General features: G+C 36.3%; 1 protein-coding gene across 6 annotated transcripts in view; it reads left to right on the forward strand.

Annotated features, from left to right (window-relative positions):
- Rb1cc1 (RB1 inducible coiled-coil 1) overlaps nucleotides 1-22,711 on the forward strand; it is a 74,591-nt gene that overhangs the window by 22,201 nt on the left and 29,679 nt on the right. For all 6 annotated transcript variants that reach the window (XM_087185654.1, XM_087185659.1, XM_087185626.1 and 3 more), the window contains 5 exons: nucleotides 260-376; nucleotides 2,220-2,346; nucleotides 2,522-2,692; nucleotides 16,011-16,213; nucleotides 17,878-18,304. In XM_087185654.1, the coding sequence (XP_087041780.1) occupies nucleotides 306-376; nucleotides 2,220-2,346; nucleotides 2,522-2,692; nucleotides 16,011-16,213; nucleotides 17,878-18,304 (999 nt within the window). In that variant the 5' untranslated portion in view covers nucleotides 260-305. The remainder of the gene's footprint in view (nucleotides 1-259; nucleotides 377-2,219; nucleotides 2,347-2,521; nucleotides 2,693-16,010; nucleotides 16,214-17,877; nucleotides 18,305-22,711) is intronic.

Genomic DNA, 22,711 nt, shown 5'->3' on the forward strand with positions numbered 1-22,711 from the left:
ACTTTTTGTGCCTGTGTGTGTGTGTGTGTGTGTGTGTGTGTGTGTGTGTGTGTGTGTGTCCCCAGTGGCCCTTACACCACTGCCCCAAGAGAGGGTCTTGCTCTTTAGTTCAGGCTGGCCTGGAACTTATGCAGCCTAGGCTGACCAAGAACTCTTCAGCCTCCTACTCCAGGCTCCTGAATGCTGCTGGGATAGCAAGGATGCTCTGCCATGACCAGCTGATCTTTTTTTTTTTTTCTTTTTTCTTTTGTTCTTTTAGGAACTATCAGAAGGTGAGGCTTAAGCTCACAGAATCCAGAGAAATCATGAAGTTATATGTATTTCTGGTTAACACTGGAACTACTCTAACATTTGACACTGAACTTACAGTGCAAACGTGAGTTGTATTTCATTTATTCTCTTCAGTTCTGTATTTTGTGTATATGTGAAAAGCTAAAACACTTGATTTGAGAAAACTATTACACTTTTACAAAGGAGTAATAATATGATAAGTCCTAAATTTTTCACATTAACTCATCATGTATATAATTATCACCATTCTCTAAAATGCTAAATTCTTTAAATGTTTTATTCTGTTTGGGTGAATATATTCACAATAAACATACCCACAAACTGATTTCATACTGCTACTATCATTATAAGTACCCTTGGCCAAGACTATTCAGAGCTACACAGGATATTTTGTTTCTTACAGTACTAGGGATTGAATCCAGGGTATTCACGCTGAACTATATAGCCCCTGTCCTTTTATTTTATATGTTATGCTATGTTACTAGACAGGTTCGAAGTTACCCAGGCTGGACTCAAACTTGAAATCTTCTTGACTCAGCCTCCCAGAGAGCTGGGATTACAGCATGTGCCACCATCCCCTGCTTCACAGGACACTGTTAAGGGAATTACTGATAGCTTTGTGAACCAGTATATATCACTTTCTCTCTTTTGGGTTGTCTTTATTCCCTTATGTGAATTACAGTCAATAGATTTGTTTTGTTAATGAGAAAATAAAGTAAAGTGAAAATTTTAGCCAAATGAAGTGGGACTTATACCTCTAATCATTCTTCAGCTTTGCAAGGGTTTCAGCTACTATACTTGACTGGTGAATGGCCTCTACACTTGTGAAAATTGGGGAGAGTGCTTGAGTCAGGGAGAATATATTTTGAGGCTAAACAAGAAGGAAAAAATAGAAGTAGGTGTTTTTTGCTTGTTTGGGGTTCTTTTAATTGCCCTCGCTTTGTTGCCAATGCTGGGCTGGATGGAACCCCTGAGTTCAAGCAATAGCCTCCTGCCCCAGCCTCCCAAGTAGTTGAGACTGCAGACTGAATCACCATGACTGGTTGGTACTAAAATTGTTATAATTTATTTAATCATTAATCTTTGTTTGAAAAATGATAATAAGGGATTATTTTATTTTTAGAAAAGACTAGTTTTCACTAAATGCATTATACCTCTAGAGGATAATCTTTTTGAAAGATAGTAAAAGAAAGAATTTTCACGGGTTGAGACTTAATGTAGTTTCTGTAATGTGATGTGAAGATTTTAACATAAATTTTGGGTTTGTGGGAATTTTAATAGACTTGATGCCCATTTAAGCATATTCCTTTGTTTAAACATTATATAGATTGCCAGTGTTTCATAGACTCATTTTTATTTTTTTTAAATAGGGTCTCACTATGTAGTCTAGCCTGGCCTTGAACTTACTATGTGGCTCAGGCTAGCTTTGAACTTGGCGGCTACCCTCTTGCCTCCGCCTCCCAAGCGCTGCAATTACAGGAATTTCAGTTAGTTGTACACTGCCTGTTTATATGCAATTTTACATGTAACAAATGGGGAATCTAGCTGAAGGAATAGGAAACCTTTTTTTCTGACTAATTTTTTGGGAAAGTTTTAAGAGTGAGATTTATTAGTCCATTGGTTGTTTTTTTTTGTGGTACCGGGGATTGAACTCAGGACCTTGTGCTTGTGCGGCAGGTGGAGGACCCACTGAGCTAAATCTCCAGCCCTTTTTTTTAAGGCAGGGCCCCCCTTTGTAGTTCAGGCTGGCCCTGAACTCAGTATGTAGCCCAGGCTGACTTTGAACTCATGGCGATCCTCTTGCCTCAGCCTCCCAACTGCTGTGATGGCAGGTGTGCACCACCACGCTCAGCTCCATTGGGTATTTTTTATGAAGCACTACTTTGAGCAAATGTAGTAAGTAACTGATTTTTGTTTTCTTCTGGAAGTGTGGCAGACCTTAAACATGCCATTCAAAGCAAATACAAGATTGCTATTCAGCATCAGGTGCTGGTGGTCAATGGAGGAGAATGCATGTCTGCAGATCGAAGAGTGTGCACCTATAGCGCTGGGACGGTAGGTACACGAGGACCTAGGTCCTTTTATCCTAAGGGCCTTTCACCACGGAGAGGGGCCTGGGACTCTGTGTTCAGAACTAAGGCTGATCTGCTTCATTTATTCAGGGAAATATGCGTGTTCAGTATTTGTAACATTTTACCTTCAATTATTTCTGCTTTTTTTGTTAATACAGGACACAAATCCAATTTTTCTATTTAACAAAGAAATGATCTTATGTGATCGTGCGCCTGCTATTCCTAAAACTACATTTTCAACAGAAAATGACATGGAAATAAAAGTTGAAGAATCTCTTATGATGCCTGCAGTTTTTCACACTGTTGCTTCAAGGACACAACTTGCTGTGGTAAGATATAAACAGTCACTTTAATTGGCTAACTGATTGTACCTAAAAGCATACAACTGTAAATAACAATCTTCTAGATTACTTAGGAAGCATGCAGAAGTTATGAAAAGTAACTTCAAACATTTTGCAAAAATACTTTGTAGTTAATATATCTAGTTTTTTTTTAGTATATCTAGTTTTTATTTTTTTAGTTTTATTTTTAGTTTTTTGTTAAGAGTAAGAAGAATTTGAGAGAAAGATAGGTTCTGTCTAAGAGAGACAGAAGAGGGACCAGAAAGTGGGTTGCCCCTATATCTAGTTTTTAAATTTCAGGCCCATACATTATTGGTTAACCTACATTGACAATTACAGGATTTTAGAGTGACCTGCTCTAAATATGACTCGGTGAACTTCTCTCCTAGATGATCATAATTCCTTATCAAAGAGCTCAGATTACTCTAAAAACTGTAATTCTTTTTTCTTTATCCATGCTTAGTTTCTGGAGAACCAAGATTCAGTACATACCTCTTAACACTGCTACTTGCAGTCTCCACAAATTATTTGCCAGTCATTTGATTTTCCTTTTTAATTTGCTGTTTATTTTATTGTAATATTATTGACTGTAAACTATCAGAGGTAAGCTGTATTTTGCTTTCATGTATGAAAACATATGTCTGAGGACTAATGAAATAACAGTATTTACGTTTTGTAAAAATAAATACAATCCATATATTAAATGTTTTGTTAGTAAAACTTGGAAGAATTTATTTTAATGTGGTATACAGTGGACCCCCTAATACATTCCTAGAACACTATCAAATTGTGAAAAACTGCGAATGCAGGTATGGTCATAAAAATGCTTGTTTTTATAGTTTAAATGTGCTGTGTTTCCTGCAGTTATGGAATTTAATAAAATACTGTATTAATAAATAAAGCCTTAAAAGATGCAGGGCATTTTGCTGGCATCTTAAGATCTCAGGGCTTTAAGAAGAACAAGACTGGGAAAACTCCAGATAGCTGCTGGAAGCACTGCAACCTGCTACATTGCTGGAATGCTGGTGCATGTGCCAGAGATGGATTACAAGGCATTAGCCAATCAGCAGCAAGGAGAATTGAATAATGCTCTCAGATTGGCTACTTGCAAAATCTCCTTCCCCAAAAAAGACAGTTGCAGAGGTTATGTGCAGTTTCTATGAAAAATTATTAGTTAAGTTCTAAAGAAAAATCAAAACAACTGAATCTTTCTGAAATATATTTAGTTGGCATTAAAGAGTTCAAACGTCGTGTCCCCCCGCCCCTGTACTGGGGATCCAACTCAGGACCTTGTGCTTGCCAGGCAGACAAGGAACAGCTGAGCCCCAACCCTAAAAGTGTTTTTGGGAGGATAAATTTCTTTGAGACAGGCTCTCACATAGTCCAGGCCTGCTGTCAATTTGCATGTAGCCCAGGCAGGCCTCAAATTTGAGAATTCTCATGCCCCAGCCTCTGGGTTATGAGAAGACAAAGTATGTTTTTAAGAAAATAATTCTGTAAACCGAATTTATATAATAGAGTCCTTTGTGCAGTTTTGGAGGTGGGGAATATGGGAAAGTTTTTTTATTGACTTTATTTTTAATATAAAAAGTGCAAATTTGGAAACCCACCCTACTTTTACCCTCTAACATAATGCTTTACCACTTAAAAATAAAAATAAAGTATTAATTCTATGTACATCACATGTACTATACAAAAATGTATCCAAAGTTCTATTGCTACCAAAGTTCTAAATTAAAAGAAGTTATAGAAAGGCCCTCATTGTAAACAAAAGATTACAAGTTAACAAAATCAAAGTACACACAGGCCAGAGTCATTTATAGAACCACACCACACATTGTGCTCCCAAACCAAGTCGAGTTGTTATGTGCCTGTATAAAAATGCATGTGAATATACCTTTGCAAATTTATTTTTCTTTATAAAGCAAATGAATACACTTTGTACAATAAAAACTTCGCTGAGAGGCACGTCTGTGGGAGGGTGAGTGGCAGCGCCTGCCTGGCGCCACCGGCGGAGTGTTTTTGGTGGTCTGCAAGTGGTCCACACAGCATAAATGGATTTTCCTCCCCTCTGCACAAAGTACCATTCAAAATAATGTCATTTTCTTTTTTAAAATACACATTTGTCACTGTAAGTTTACATCCTGTCTTGTTAAGTAAGTGGTACTTTGTGTAAAGAGTATGATTTACAAAATTATTGAACATTCAAAAGTCTTTAAAAAAAAAAGCTACAGATAAAGAAAGGGAGGTGTGTGGCACCAGGGCGAGAGGCGCCCACCCCATGTAGCCTGGACGCGCGCCCAGCCTGAAGCACCAAGACCAAGTGGCTTTGTGGGAGGAATCTGCCTTTGCACTGGGCTTCATCCCCAACCCTTTTTAAAAAATTCCTTACCTTGGGCCAGGCATTTAGCTCAGTGGTTCTGGCGCCTGTCGTGCAAGTGCAAGGTCCTGAGTTCGATCCCCAGTACCAAAAAAGAAGAAAAAAATCCTTACCTCAAATCCAGGTCTCACTAGGTTGCCTGGTCTGGGCTCAAACTTTCAATCCTTCTGCTTCAGCTTCCAAGAGTGCTGGAAGTAGCATATGCTTGCAGTTGAAAAATAGATACTGCATTTAATTAGAGAAAATATAGTATTAAATATGATTGGACATGTAGTTCTCAAGTGCTTAGAGAACAAAGAGCAAATAAAACCTCAGTCAACAGAAGGATCCATATATCAGAAGTCTTTAAATATGAACTGACATGATTTCTCTACTAATATATGGTAATAAAAAGATTAAAAAGTTAAATGAAGTGAGAAAGAAGAGCATTGCTATTGAGATTCAAGTAACAGATAGCAGAAAAATATAAAAATGTTAAGTGTGTGGTAGTGCAATCCTAGTACTACTTTGAGGCTGAGGCAGGAGGAAATTCAAGCCTAGCTTGGACAAATTAGGAATATAGCAAGATTCTGTCTCAAAATAAGAAAATAAAGAGCTGTGAATATAGCTTATTGCAAAGGCCCTGCCCTAAGGGGCAGTTACCACACACACACACACACACACACACACACACACGAGACAACTAAGCATTCTGAATATTGTTTCCCATTAGAACAGAACACTTCTTCAAGAAACTCATTTTATATCTAAAGCAGGGAAAATGCAAAATACTAGGTGAGCCTCAGATATCCTGTACAAGTGTCTACTGCTACAATAAGAGGTATGCAGTGTCCAATGAAAGCTTGTCCAAAGGATACACAATAATGAGAACAAGATAACTAAAAAGGGTCATTGAGATAGAAGAGATATGACAATGCAAAATCTAGAAATAAACTGTTGTGATAACATGTGGTGGTACATAGTGACAGGTAAAACATTCTGAGTACATATTTCATCCTGGCAAATACTGAGAGAGTAGGAAAGAGTAAGGGATCAGAGAGTGAGGAAACGATATTAGAAGGCCTGGTATTCTGGAGGGAGGCATAAAAAGTAGCATAGAACTAGGGATAAATAATAATTTCATTAGCCTAGCAAAAAAACATAAAAAAGGAAAACAATAGAAACACTAAAGTGAATACTAAACATAAAATGATGAGATTTAGGCAGTTAACCAGTATCTGCCTTCTAAATCATAGATTACTATACTTTATCCTTTTTTGGACTTTACCTAAATGAAATCATACAATTTTTGCATGCTTTTGAGTGTGTCCCTTTTGACTCAACATTGTTCCTGAGAATTCTTCCATGCCATTGCATGTATTGATGGTTATGTTTATTGCTACGCAGCATTCTACTGTCCACATATGTCAGAGGTTATCCCAACTACTGGCCTAATGTTGTTTTCATATTGGGACTCTTGTGACTAAGAATGCTATGAATATATTCGTATGTTTGTTTCATTTTTTTCTTCTTTGCATTTCTCTGGAATTTATAACTATGCTATGCCTGTGGTTCTAATTTTTTTGAGTGACCGTATCCATTTATACCCCCAGCAACAGACTGTGAATGTTCTACATACTCGACAGACTCCCTGACACTTGGTTCCTTCTAGGTTTTTAATTTTAGCTGTTGTGGTGGGTATGTACTGGAGGCCATTTTGAATTAGTTTGGTTTTTTTGATTATTAGTGATTGAGAAAGTTTTTCCATTTATAAGCCATTTGGATATCCTTTTTTGATATTACTCCCAGCTTTGACTATTCATTACTGAGTTTCCAATCCTTTTCTAATTTTTTTGAGGTCCTTTTCATATAGTCTTCATATAAGTTCTTTGTTGGTTTTATATGAGAATATCTTGCCTTTTTACTTGAATACTACTGGTGCCCTGTGGTGAATAGAAATTCCACATTTAGGAGTTGATTTTTTTTTTTTGGTACCAGGGATCAAACTCTGGACCTTGGTGCTTGCAAAGCAGGCAGCAGCACCAAGCTAAATCCCCAGCCCTAGAAATTCCATATTTAATGTCCAGTTTGTTAATAATTTTGACCTTAGGTGTTTTTAAGATTTTTTTTGGCTTATCCTAAAGGGATAAATTTATTTTCCCTTATCGTGAAGGGAAGACCCAATGTAGACACTGTAGTATGTCTGTTGTATAATTGTCCAGAGCCACCTTTTCTTTTTAAGTTTAATGCTTCAATCTATAAATTAGCTGTATCTGATTTTTATGTAATGGCATAAAAATAGAAAATTTACTTTATGAATCTATTTCCCTGCTTTGTAAATTTTAAAGCCGTTGTCTTGATGTTTCCAAATCCTTACATACAAAGACATTTCATTTTTTGTTTTTTGGGTTTTTTTTTTGGTGCCGGGGATTGAACTCAGGTCCTTGCGCTTGTGAGGCAGGTGGCAGAACCACTGAGCTAAATCCCTGGCCCAACATTTCATTTTTTATAATGGCTATATTATTTAATTGTATTCATGTAAATAATTTATTGATAAGCATTGAGGTTTTTGTTTCATTTCACAGCATCAAAGAACCTTCTAGTGTTTTTATTTGTTTTAAGCATAAACAGGACAAATTCTTAGAAGAGAAATCTTGATGCCAAATGATGGATCAGTTTTATTTATTTACTTTTTCGGTACCAGGGATCGAACACTTGAGCTTGCAAGGCAGGCGCAATGCCACTGATTTAAATCCCCAGCCCCAGTTTTAATTTTTATGCTTATTGCTGAGTTGCCCTCTACAGATTTTTTACCAGTATACACTTCCTCAGCAGTGATACATAGTTCTCTTCCTTCTCGCTGTCACAATACAAGGTATTACCAAACTCTAGCTGATAGTTTCTTGTAATTTGATTTTGCTTGAATTGAGCATCTTTTCATAGATTTAAAGTACAGGTTATTTTTTTCAGTGTTGTTAGTATGTCTCTTTCTACCCCCAGTGCCTTCTCTGTCTCTTTTATTTTATTCACTCCCACCACACCCCCTGTATTGTGTCAGTGTTAGAAAAGAATTCTTGCTTCATCATGAGCATACTTTTTCCTCCTAACTCCTTTATGTATTTTCTCAGTTTTATAATCTTTTTCATTTACATTGTTATATAAGGTGCGAGAATACTTGTATTGTTTCAATTTGCCACCCAGTTTTATTTTTTTGTTGTTGTTCTATTTATTTTTGTCTGACCTTGCAAAAATGTAAGCTTTTTTTTTTTTGTAAGAGTAGGAAAAAATTATTGAGAGAAAGATAGCTTCTGTGTAAGAGAGACAGGGGGACCAGAAAGTGGGTTGCCCCACCACTGAGTTATATTGATACTGCTTTTCATTTTTTAAATAGAAGAATTTTTACCCATTCAAAATAATAGCTACATATAGTACTGCAGTAAATTCCAGTATCTATGTTCATTTAAATTTCAGTATAATGTTTAATTTTGTAAAATTTTGATCTCAATAACTGTGGATTCATATAGGGAAAATTAAATTATTTTATCAAAGTTACTATTTGTAAAAGATCTTTGTATTTCTGTTTATATACTGGAAAACTACTGATTATGCATTTATAGTACCACTTTCTTTTTTGCTTCTATTTTACATAATTAAAAATGTTCATGTCTTGGTTCTGAATCTTGGTGTCTATCCTATTGTTTTTTGTTGTTTTTTTTTTTTTGTTTTGGTACCAGGGATTGAACTTGGCACCTTGTGCTTTCAAGGCAGGTGCTGGAACCACTGAGCTAAATCCCCGGCCCCTGTCTATCCTATTGTTAAAGAAGTTTTTGTATTTTTAAAAGTGAGCAGTATTCCACTTTTTCATATGGGACTCTGTTTTCCAAAACATATCAAACCATTCTTTCTAGTTATGAATCCTATTGGAATCTTGTGAATTGCTTATTTAGCCACTCAATTGTTTGTTAAGACATATTAAGACTTTTGTTTTGTTTTGGTTTTTTTGGTACCAGGGATCGAACTCGGGTCCTTGCGCTTGCAAGGCAGGCGGCGGAACCACTGAGCTAAATCCCTGGCCCCATATTAAGACTTTTAACCTGCATGTTTGTGTCTTAAAACATTCTCTTCATGTTTTGGAATTATTGATATTATTTTTAAAAACTTATTTGGAAACTGCTTAGTTCTTTTGAATTAATTTTCAACACTCAAGAGCAATTTTGGTAACTTCACTAAGGAAGCTCTTCAGTTGATGTAAGGGTGTTTTTTTGTTGTTGTTTTAGCATGGCTGGGAATCAAGCTCAGTGCCTCATGTTACACAAGTGCATTTTACTCAAGTACTGTTAACACTGCGCTGTACCCTGTCCCCATTTTCTTAAGTTTATAAAATTGAGTTAAACTAACTTGTATATCTGTGGCTGTCTTTTTTTTGGTACCGAGGATCGAACTCTGGACCTTGCGCTTGCCAGGAAGATGGCAGAACCACTGAGCTAAATCCCTGGCCCCTGTGGCTGTCTTTTGTGCATTTGTATTTTCTCATTTTTAATATTTTATTAGATTTGCTCAACCTAAGAGTATTATCTTCACCCTAGCAATGTTTGAAAATGTATGTGGACAGTTGAGATTGTTCAGATGACTTGGGAATAAAGCTGACATTAAGGGGCAACTATGTGGGGATACTAAGTGTAATATAATACTAATGGGATACTAAGTGTAAGAATATATTAATTAATGAAGAATACTAATTGCCCGGGGGGGTTAGGTTTCCTTTCTAAAATAGACAAAATTATTTGTCTACTATTTTATCAATTTAAAATTTTTTATGTTAGTTGTCTCTAGTTAAGGCCTTAAAGTTTCTGTTGAGCATTATTTTTGTTGTAGCTTGATATTTCATGTTTTTATTTTTTAAGTAAGTTTACAGTTGAGGGTTTGGTTTCTTTAGTGAGTCAAGTATTGTATAGGAAAGCATTTTTTAATTTCCAGGAGCTGGAATGCTTGCTTATTTTTTGTCATGATTTTCTTATTAATTTCTAATTTTATCTCTTAACTAGACACATCTATTAGTCTTTTTATTTTAATTAGACAAATCTTTTGGAAGTAGTCTTATCTTTTTAGATTAGGCAAGTCTGTTGTGTATTGCAGTAGTCTTTTGTTGTTTTTTTTTTGTTTCTGTTTTTTGAGACAGAGGTCACTATGTAGCCCAGGCTGGCCTTGAACTTGTGGCAATCCTCCTGTCCCAGCCTCCCAATGAAATAGTAATTTTATTGTATAATATTTAGGTATTATGAGTTACTATGACTTTTACAGGAACATTTGAGAACAAATGATTAACCTTCTTTTTTTCTTTGGCATTGGCTCTTGAACCCAGGGTCTTTGCATTGAACTACATCCTCAGTATGTGTGGATTGATTGATTGATTTTGAGACAGGATCTCACTAAACAGCTAAGATTTGTGGGTTGGGCTTAAATTTTCAATCCTTATGCCTCACCTTTCCAGAGTTCTGGGATTATAGGTGTGAGCCACCATACCTGTCCTTGATTAACATTCTTTATTTTCATGTATGAAGATTTGTACATACCAGTTAGACTGGCTTTAACATTTCTGCTATTTGGAGTTCTTTTCAGTTATGCTATTTTGAATTCAAATATGGTCTGTTGAATTATTTGAATAATAATTTTTTCCTGTTTATAGGGTTTGGTAACATTACTTTTTACCTCTGGCATCTTAATATGCTATCTGTATTGAGCTCTTTTCATTTGTTTGCTTTCCTTTTGTGTATGTGTGTTCCTCTGAATATTTACAATGTTTGTAGTGTATTTTGAATTCTGAAGTCTGTATCTTTTTTGTGGGGAAGCAGTACTGGAGATTTAACCAATGGTCTTTTCACTGAGCTGTATCCTCACCCATTTCTTTTGATACAGAGTCTTGCTATGAGTTACCCAGGTTAGGCCAGAATTTTCAGCCTCCTAGAGTGCTAGTATTACCTTGCCTGGCATATTTTATAATCTTTAATACTGTGCTAGCTAGCCCTAAACTCATGGCAGTCCTCCTGCCTTAGTCTCTCAAACGCTAGGATTAGAGGTGTGCACCATCACACCCAGCCAGCATCTCCATCTTTTTTTGTTGTTGTTGTTACAGGAATCAAACTCAGGACCTTGAGCTTGTGAGGCAGGCGCAAGGGCACCACCCAGTTAAATCCCCAGCCCTGTCCCTGTCTTCCAGTTCTGCTACTCTGTTCTCACATTGGTCACTTCTGCCTGTACTGTCAACATAATTTTGCATCTCCTGGACTTTTTTTTTTTTGGTACCCGGGATCGAACTTGGGACCTTGTGCTTGCGAGGCAGGCGCCAGAACCACTGAGCTAAATCTCTGGTCTGGACTTCTGTTTATAGCCTTTTCATAGACTGTAGTTCTTTGCTAATCTGGCCATTTATGTTTTGTATCATTTTGTTTATTAGCTCAGCTAGCTTTTTATTAGTTTTTCTGTAAGCTCCCTGATTGTTTTATTATCTCCATTATCTGAGTAGTTGCACCTTCATGGAGGCTGCTGAGCATCTCATTGATCTGTTTTTTAATCTTCTGTTACTCTTTTGAATAATTTGGCTCTTTGACTTTACTGTCCTTCCTATCAGTGCCCCATGGATTGGCTTTGGGGGAGGTGGGAATTTGGGGAGGCATTTTCTTGCTTGTCTTCTCATGTTTCCCTTTTTTTTTTTTTTTTTGGACCAGGAATCAAACTCAGGGCTGTGCCACTGAGCTACATCCCCAGTCCTGCTGTTGTTTTTTGTTTGTTCATTTGCGTGTTTTGTCCTTAGGTATCCAGTCACTTATAGTATAAAGACTTTGTTTCTAGTATGGAGATCACTTTAGTTAATCTGATTTTCAGTGATATACTCAGGGCATGGCTGAGTGTAATCCTTTGCCTTTGTCCCAAGATCCAATCGCATCTGTTAATAGGGGGGAGGGAGGCTTGTAGTGTAATTGGCTCAGCATCCAGTTCTCCAGGCATGGACCACAGTATTGTAAATGTCCCAGAGGCAATGCAGGAAAATTGGCATACAGGAAAAAACTATTAAAAGCAACAGCTATTTGACCCTGGCAATATCAAGTAGATCAGCAGCAGTAATATTGTCCAGGATAAACTTGATATTGATATACTGTAAGAGCCAATAATGTGTCACTCTTAAACTTAGAAATCTACAATTATAATATAAACCCAAAGACAAACCAAATATTGACATACAGCAAATATCTTCTGAATGCAGTAAATATAACCTCCAACAATAATAGAAAAGAATTCAACAATAGTAGCATAGAGTGAATTACCTAAAGATTAATACAGCTTAATGGTTATACTAGTAAAGATACACAAGTTGGGAATGGGTGAATATAAAAAAGTTTGAATATTTAAGCAATGATAGATAAGGAGAAAAAAGTGAGACAAGGGATGCGGTTGTGGAGTGGGAAGATATTATAGAATTAGATAAAGGTAACAAAAACAAAGCAAGAAATAGAAGATTAGGAAAGGGGAAAAGATATAATATGGAGAACAAAAAATTGAAAGAAAAAAGATTTTTTAAAAAGGAGTGAGAAGAAAGAAAAATCAGTCCCAAAACGATTTTTCTTATTATTACATGTGTATAGTACACGTTTATTCCTGTGGGAAGCTGGTACATGTACATAATACATCCTAATTCCTTTTTTATCCCCCTTTCCCTTTGTTTCATCCCCTTCCACCCAAATGAGCGATTACCTTCTAGGCTTGCAAGTTTGGAGTCCCTCATGACTGTTTTCTTGGCCTAACCTTATGGCCTATGGTTTTTTAAGGTGCACCCCTTATTCCAGAGGCCCCTTTGTTTACTTTAAGCTGTGGCAGTGTACATTGAAATGTGACCTTGCTCATGTTGGTGGCTAGGGAAGACAGTCAGACCTCAGATCTTTGGTGGACGTAGGCAGCAGGGCAAGGATTCAAATACTTGATGTTGGCAGCCACTTTCAGACCTCAGCTGTTTCTGAGTGCAACTCCAGTAGGGCCTGGTTTTTCCACAAAGGATGGGGCCCATGTCCTTCCTAGCCTGAGTTTAAACTTCTCAGAGGATCTCTCTTTAGCCCACTTCCTGTCCATAGCTGTCTCTCACCCAGTCACCGTGAGAAGGTGACACTGGGAACCCTAAAGTTAAAGTTGTTTTTTACATGTGCTGAGTCCTAGGTTTAAATAACCCTTTCCCAGAATGGCACCCAGTCAAGCATTTTCTGTTGATATGATGGACATCCATGCTTATATCCATGTCTGGCTTTTGCTTGCTGTGTGGAAGGAGTCCCATCAGAGCAAAACCTGGCCATGCTGTTACCATGTACAAAGGCCATGGGATCTGTTGCTCTTTCTTCCTGCATCTCCCAGCCATGGGTGCTCACCTTGCTTCTGGGGCCCCTGGTTCCCTTCACGAACCACAAGAGCCAGGCAGAGATTCCAAATTGTTTCCTTATTTTCTCTGCCTTGTGGATGATCTTTCCAAAGTCTTTGTAGCTTCTAATTTTTCCTGTGAGTTCCTTCCCGATTCCTTGTGATCTGCTTCTGTTTTTCTTCAAGCTGTTTTCCAGGTTCTCGATTCCAGATCTTGGAGAAGATGCAGTTTGCTACCCATCACTACTCTGCCATTTTATTTCTCTTTTCCTTCTCTTTTGGAATCGGGCTAGATCAGTTTTAATGACGGGACACACATTTACTGGGAGTTCTAGACCATAGAGATTATTTTATTTATTGATTCCATGTGGTAGTTGTTGCATTTATAGTAACTTGCCTGTGACAACTTGAAAATAATCAGTTTTCCATCCAGTCTTTAAGGTACCTATTTCCCATTCTAACATGTAAACTTTTTTCTCGTATTATCAGTCTCTTCCCCTTTTCTTTTAATACTGGAGATTGAACCAAGGGCCTTCACAATGAACTACATCCCCCTTTTACATATTTTTAAAATATTGAAATATTTTATTCTGAGACAATTTTGTTAAGTTGCCCAGATTGGGCTTGAATTTGTGAGCTTTCCTGGCTTAGCATCCCTGAGTGTTGGGATTACAGGTGTGCGGCAGCGTGACACCATTTGATCATACTCTTTCTTTGTCAAAGAACTTTTCAGGTGGTTTTTGTTTTCTCAGTCAAGTCCAGCTCCTTCCTTCCTTAGTATTTTCTGAATCATGTGTGTACTGGGGAATGAACTCAGTCTTTCTCAATGAACTACATCCTTTATTCTGTTCTTCTACTTTCTGCTTGCTTCCCTTCCTTCTTTCCTTCCCTTCTTCCTTTCTGGGTCTCGTTGAGTTGCTCAGGGTGGGCAATCACAATCTTCCTGCCTTAGCTTCCCAAAATGCTGGTATTACAAGCACGTACACCAATTCCTGGCTGTATTTTCTGAGTCATTCATCAACTGACCTTTCTCCTCTTTTCTCCAGACTACTTTTTCCTAACCAACTGTAATTTACATTTTCTTACTTTTGCCATTTTATTCTGCTTTAGTTGTTTGAAATTTTTTGTTTTTATCTATATATTCTTCACACCTCAATACTTAAGTGTTCTTCGCCTTTCTTTTGAGTTTTATATCTGCTTATACCAGTTACCTAAAGTTAGAAGGATCTTTCAATTTCATAGCAGACTAAAATCTTTCGTGCCAAATAACTTCTTTTAATCATTCATCTCCTGAATTGCTTTCTAGTAGTTTATACTTGTTAAATACTTTCTCGTGTGTATATGATACCAAGAAGCTCCAACCCTGTTTTTTTTTTTCTTTTGAAATATACTTCTTAAATACTTTTATATGTTACTCTGTGGAATGAATTTCAAACATCTGTTCTGAAGATATTTTCATTGTTTACATAAAATATTTCCCAGAATCTAAGTTACAAAATGTTATTAATGTAGAAATTGATACTATATTTAGGTCTTTACTTTTTGCTTAGAAAAAAATCGTTTGTTTTTTTGTTGTTGTTCTTTTTTTTAAGAAAAAAGTTGTTTTTAATGAATATGTCCAGGTGACTCTTCAGAATACAGAAACATTTGAGATAGCAAACATTAGTCAAATTATTGAAACTCCAACTGTTCTGAACATTTCCAGACATAACATCTTTTTGAATCTTAGGAAACCTGCTTAGAAACATATCAGTAATCATATCCTGTATGTTTTTATTGTTGTTGTTTTTATACCCTACATGATCAGGTATAGTATTCACAGTAATGACTTCAATGCTGGTACCAGTTTTTTTTTTTAATTTTATTGGTACATTTTAGGTATCCAATATAATGACATTCATCATTGGAAATTTGCACCTTTACATAATCTCTCTTGGTTCTTACTTTGTTGTTTGGTTTTTTGAGACAAGATTTGCCTGTGTAGTCCAAGCTGACCTTGAATTTAGTGATCCTCCTTCAGCCTACCAAGTGCTAGGATTGTAAGCACTGTCAGCATGCCCAGCCTAGTATGCATATCCTTTGTTATTTTAGGTTCTTACGGGCATGAGTAATAAAAAAAATAGTTCTTGTTATCATTGATGATTGTGTGTTGCTGGTGATCAAACCCAGGGGCTGGAAGATACTAGGTGACCACATCTTCAGTGTAGATAAACACTTCTAAAATGTGCTTAGAGGCTATCATGGCTTTCCTCATGGTACCCACCCTTCATCCTCCAGGGTGTACTTTTATCTTGCTTTTTCCTGTTTTACTGACCCAAGCTCCCTCTGCAGAGCCAGTTCCTCTCACTCTCTTTCACTTTTACTTTTTAAAATAAATTTTGTCACGGTTTTTTTGCTCATTTTCCCCATTTCTTTGTTTGAGACAAGAAGAACCTGGCAGGGAGGATGTGCTTAGAATGTAGTCATGAAAATGTGAATGTACGCATTTACACAAATGCATACAAGTCATTGCCTTTATTTTTGTGTTCTTTTTCTTTTTCAATATAGGAAATGTATGAAGTTGCCAAGAAACTTTGTTCTTTTTGTGAAGGTCTTGTCCATGATGAACATCTTCAACACCAAGGCTGGGCTGCAATCATGGCCAATCTGGAGGACTGTTCAAATTCATACCAAAAGCTACTTTTCAAGTTTGAAAGTATTTATTCAAATTATCTGCAATCCATAGAAGACATCAAGTTAAAACTTACTCAGTATGTTTACCGTTAAGTAGATAACAAGATATTTGTTTAAAATGTCTTTGGAATTCATAAGTACTTTTAGTCACTGTATGTTTCTTGTCATCCGTATGTTCATGTAACATTTATTTTTTGAGTCTTGTGATAGTGCTTTCTAGGTTATAGTTTTTATAGGTGTATGGATTTATAAATTTATAATTTTTGGTTACTTGTGCATTATCCTATATAATTCTCCTGTAATACTTTTTCTTGAGTTGTATTATGAAAAGAGTGCAAAATACTGAAATCATTTGTGAAACTAATAATTTTTGCTCATACCATCTCTTATGTAATAAAAGACAAGCTATAAAAATAATGCAACTAATAGAAATATAGATGTTAGCAGACAGGATGAGCAAGGAAAATTTGGGTTTTTTTAATACCAGCCATCCTAGCTGGGCATGGAGGTACATGCCTGTAATTCCAGCACTGGAGGCAGAGGCAGGAGGATCACGTGAGTTCAAGGACAACCTTGTCTACATAGTGATTTTTAAGAACAGCCTGAACTACATAGCAAGATCTTGTCTCTGTCCCCCCGCCCCATCCTGGTATAGCTTTAATTAAATTGGAAATTAGCTATTGTGGTCTAGCTGTCATTTAGATAGCTTTTAGAGAAGCACATCTAATATTGGATGTTTTTAAAGAAAAGGCTATAATTAATATAAAAAGAAAGGGATAATTCAAAGTGAATATAACTTGTATGCATGTGCACATGCTTGTATTTCCAAGATTTTCAAGGTTTTTTGTTTTTTTTTTTTTTTGGTTTTGTTTTTTATTGCATTGTTAACCGGACCTTAACTTAGAGGCAAATAGCATATTCTTTCATATTCTCCTCCCTCTTCCTCCTTCCCTCCCTCCCTCTATACTTCCCTGCCTGCCTCTCTCCCACCCCATTTCTATATTTTGCTGTATAAATACTTAGATTTTGGTCTTAGGTCAACAATAAAAGAAATCTTGCCAAGGAAAAAGAAGTAATACTTTAAAATCAAAAGATCTTTAAGTTTATGTAATAACCCTTACAAGTAACTATTTTTTGGAGAATTTTTGGAGTGTTTATTTCAATTTGATGTAAGTACCTGTATCATTTTCTATTTGGTTTTATAAAATCAAGAGTTCATATATTTTCCCATACCTTTTGACTCTATACACCTGTCTTTTTTCAGGGTAAGTTTTCCTAAGATTAAGACTTAGTTTTATCCTGTATTTTCAGCATATTAAGTATGTTTGATTTACTTAAGACAGAATAGCAAATTTGTGTAAATTTGAATATTTATGCCTCCTTAAGGTTTGGTGAAAGCTAGATGCCCACTTGTTTATAATAGCCTAACTAGTTTTCGTTTAGTGTTTTGATATCTTTTTTTTTTTTTTTTGGTACCGGGGATCGAACTCGGGTCCTTGCGCTTTCGGGTCAGGTGGCAGAACCACTGAGCTAAATCCCCAGCCCCTTGATATCTTAATTATAACATTCTGTCTCTGCCAACCTAGGCTTCTACAAATGACCAGATAGCTTATAAACTACGTTATCAATGAATAATACATAGACAAGTGGTAAGGTCTTGTGTGTTTGTGTTAATAAGATGGGATACTAATCCTTAAATAGAGAAGACTTGTTTTACTGACCCTCCTTTCTGTGTTTTAAGTTTAGGAACTGCGGTTTCAGTAATGGCCAAGATTCCATTGTTGGAGTGCCTAACCAGACATAGTTACAGGGAATGTTTGGGAAGACTGGATTCTTTAAATGAACTCGAAGGCTCAGAAAAGGCTGAGATGAAACAATCCTCTGAACTGGTGCTCTCTCCTGATATGCCTAGAACAACTGATACATCCTTGTTAACCTCATTCCACAAGTCAGTGGAGCATGTAGCCCCAGATTCTACAGATGCTGAGAGTGGGAAAGAAATTAGAGAATCTAATCAAAGTACTGCACCGCAAGATGAAACTTCAGTAGACGCTAAAGACAGTGATCTACCTTTTTTTAATGTTTCTTTGTTAGACTGGATAAATGTTCAAGATAGACCTAATGATGTGGAATCTTTGGTCAGAAAGTGCTTTGATTCTATGAGCAGGGTAAGTAATGTTAATTTGATAATTCTTAGGTTGTTCACTTTACATTACTTAGTATATAATGGGAAAATAGGTATTAGGTAGTGGAAACAATATGCTGCGGATTGAAATTTCTAGATTGACTCAAACTTGTAATCTTATTTACAGATTGACTAAATTTGTGACGATCATATGAAATTATTTAGATCAAATGGCTAATGCAATGAGAATGATTTACATATAACAAACTACTTAGGTCTTGAGTGGTTAAAAAGTAAACCACCACCTACCTTTATAAGAAGAAGGAGAGGAAAGACACAGTATGCTCTGCTGTGTTTTACCAAGCGATGCCCTGCACCACCTCAGGACTCTGCTAGCAAGAAGGCCATCACCAGATGTCACCCTTTCACCCTAGATTTCCAGAACTGTGTGCCAGAATAAATCTCTTTTCTTTGTAACTCAATGAAACCACCAACATCCAAAAGAAAGTATCGCACATTTCCATCAAAGTCCCCTTGCAGTCCTTCTTTCCAGTCACCATTGCCCTAGAGGAAACCTCTTTTAGAATTTTTTTGTTTTAGTTTTTTGTTTTGTTTTGTTTTTGAGTCAGGTTCTCAGTACATGGCCCAGGTTGGCCTTGACCTCACTGGGATCCTCCTGTCTCAGCCTCCCAAGTGCTGGGATTACAGGAGTGCGTCACCACTCCCGGCTGGAAACCTCTTTTAGACTTAATTCAAACACTTGAAAACTTGAGGGGTTTTTTTGGTTTTTTGTTTTTGTTTTTGTTTTTGTTTTGGTGCCAGGGATCAAACTCAGGTTCTTGTGCTTGCGAGGCAGGCAGCAGAACCACTAGGCTAAATCCCCATCCCCACTGGGGATCGAACTCAGAACCTTGCGCTTGTGAGGCGGGCGCGGTGCCCCTGGACTAAATCCCTGGTGAAGACTTCATGGTTTTAATTGTATTTTATAAATAAACCTGAGGAGTACATTTCTGTCTGTATCTCATCCATAAATTGATAACAAATACTGGAAGCCAAAGAGGAGACTGATGGGACACATGTAAGGAAGTCAAGGGAGCATACCTTTCAGTGCTACAAGATGTTAGGAGTACATGAACGTGTCTATTACCGAATATGACTAGGCAGCCTTCTGAGGGGCATTCTGTTTCAAAAAAGATTTAATCCTTGATTCACTAGAGAAAACATGCACATTGTCTAAGATGTCTAACAAACACCACATCCATGTCTGAATTACGGCACAGTAAAATAGCAAATTTTAAAATATTGAAGTTTCGTAATTCTTTTCCATGTCTGTTTCCTTGATGACATCCAGTAGGGTAGGTTTCTCATTCAATTAGGACATATGCTGGGACAGGAAAACATGTAATAAAATTTGCAAAGCCAAAAATGAATCAAAGAAATCTAGGCTAATATTCTGCTTTCACTGTTGATATTTTAATGACCTAAAAGTCCATTTAAGAATATGGATAATTGGCCATATGATTGTGATTAGGATAGCTGAGAGCATTTTTTGGAACAACCTACATACACTGGATAATAGAACTCTGTTAATAGACTATGAAGAAGACCTGATTGGCTTTGAGTTTCATGTTTAAATGCAAAATCTACCAGAATCATAGGTTTTATTCCTTTCACATGACAAGAGGAAGGAAACAGTGATTCTGTACTGGCTTAACAGTGAATATTAAAAACTCCTTATCCTTACAGAAAACAGAAGTTAGCTATACTGTTATTATCAAAGAATTACATTATTGGATCCCAGAGGTCATTGGTTATTTTTATGGGACATAGCAGTAGGCCCTGAAATCTGATATTTTGTGTCTGTTGTGAAAGCAAAATGCCAACTTTGATTTACTTATGCACATTTTGTATAAAATTAGTTAGCATGACTTTACTACAATGTAGCACTCATCAGTTGCACAAGCACATTAGATTAAGAAATATTTTTTATTCTAAAGCAGTGGAAACTCATTTTGGAGAAATTGAATATATTTTGTACAGTATGTGCTGTTTTATAAAATGGGATGTATGTATTTTTCTCCTAGCAGTACTTTTCATGGCATTTCTCAAAAGATTAACTTGAACTGCTGGATCAGGGATACTTTCTTTTTGTCTCACATTTATTGAATAGTTGTCCAAAATAACTAACCTATTATCATCTGGTAGCATTAATGCTGTTTGCTGATGAAGTAATAAAAAAGTGCTGATTTGATGGTATATTAAAGCAATTTTTTGTTCAAAGTTGTACATTTCACACATTTTTCCAGTAAACAATTGTTTCTAACTGCCAAGTTCAAATATTGTTCTCCAGAAAATTGTTGAAACATACATATTTTGAAACTTAGGATTTGAAATGACAAGGACTTAAATCCCAGCAGTGACATTTATAACTCCTGTCATTCATAATAAGTCACTTAACAGTTTTGATCCCCAGTTTTATATTTGGGTAGATAGATTCTAGTTTTGTGAATTACTTAGTTTCCTCTTTAGTTTTAATCTGTCAGTAATATTTTATAATTGTTGCTCCATTAGGTTTAAATGTGTTCTTGATGGAATGACTCTTAAGATGTTCTGTTTTAAATTACACTTCAAAAGACAAACCTGATTTGTGCTTCTGATAATTAATAATTGGAAGTATGTGCACTTGGTTCACGTATAGGCTGTCAAATAATTCATTGATTCTTTAGCATTTTCTTTTAGCCAAAATTGTGATCTTACGCAGTGTTTGTTGCTAAGAAGGAAGGGTTGGGAATATGATAGTTAAGAATGGAAAGGGTAAGAAATTTTTGTTTTTATAATTTCTTCTCTAAGGCAATAATGTTAGAGGCAGTGAATATAGCTAATTAAAGACTGAGCCCCCAAGAGTAAAAATTAGTGTGTCACTAAGTGTTAAATGCTGAAAGCTTGCAAAATAATCATTAATATGATTCTGTGGTGTAAATGTATACCTTCTAAAATGTTTCTTCAAAGACTTTATTTGGAAATTTTACTTTTCTTTTTTTTCTTTCTTTCTTTTTTTTTTTTTTTTTGGTACCGGGGATCGAACTCGGGTCTTTCCGCTTGCAAGGCAGGCGGTGGAACCACTGAGCTAAATCCCCGGCTCAAGAAATTTTACTTTTCATTATCTGTCAACAAATGGAATATTTTTTCTTTTGATGATACTAGGGATTGAACCATGGCCTTTGCACTGAGCTACATCTTTAGGCACTTCCCTCACCCCTTATTTTTTCTTTTGGGATAGGATCTGACTAAGTTCCTCAAGGTGGGCTTAAATTTGGTGGTCCTCCTGCTGTAGTATCCCACCAGCACTGGAATTGCAAGTGTGCACCAACAGAATAAAATATTAAGTACAATAAGATATATGGAAATTGTTTTATAATCTGTAATTCTATTCCATGTTTGCCGGTGTAGTTGTATTGTACTTTCAAATGAATTATGAAATACAGAAGCATTTATGAGGAACCTCAGTTTGTGGTTTATTTTCCTGAAGTTATTGTCATGTTAAGTTGACATATAGTTGTAATTTTGCACAAATTGTCTTTTTATCACCCTGATAATTTATAAATAGCTTGTTTTTTCATACTACATAATGGAAATATGTGTGCATTTTCTTCAGGTTATCACTAACTTGGTTAAAGTGAGGAATCGTTCATATATGTGCAACATCAGTTAGTATTGTATAAAATGGGTGCTATGTAGTAAGTCATAGTCCTTTTGATTGTAGAAAGAAGACATCATGAAGGAGGATGTGAAGTTTGACTAGGAATAAAAACGGGTTCAAACAGTGAGCCATGACAACTCATGTGATAAAGAGCAGAAGTAGAAAAGTACAGGGTTTGTCTTGCAGTAATTTGTAGTTGAACTTGAAATAGTAGGTATGGAAAGATTTCTGGTGTCGGATCACTGACGTGTTTACTGTATTGGGTATGTTATTTGTGGACAGAAAAAAGCCATCCTAGGGATTTCATCAAGAGACAACTATCATAAGTCAGTAATAGTAGATAATGTGGTTGAAATTCACATGTAGGAATTAGCACTCAGAAATAGTTTGAGAATTTTTGAGTCAGATTAAGGATTGTACTAGCTATGGGAGTTGCTTGCAGTAGAAGGTATGCTTAATGCTAAAATTATATAGAGACAGGTAAAAATAGGCTAAGGACAATGTCCTCCTGGGTCATCTTTATGTAGAGATTAGAGGGAAAGGATCTAGTAAAGGATGCTGTGAAGGAACCAGCAGAGATAATGTCCTCAAACCTGTAGAGTTTGGAAAACGTCTGCTTTGCTAAATATACAAGAGCATTGAATGAAGCAAGGTCATTTGGTGACTTTTTGACCAAAGAGTTTTAATGGAAAATGCAGACAGAAAGGTAGCTAGTATAAAATATTTTGTCAGGGCAAATAAAGGCAGCAG

The sequence above is a fragment of the Heterocephalus glaber genome, unplaced genomic scaffold (assembly GCF_053883595.1).
Source record: "Heterocephalus glaber isolate CG9 unplaced genomic scaffold, H.glaber_assembly_v1.0 deba00000281, whole genome shotgun sequence".
Taxonomy (NCBI): Eukaryota; Metazoa; Chordata; class Mammalia; order Rodentia; family Bathyergidae; genus Heterocephalus; species Heterocephalus glaber.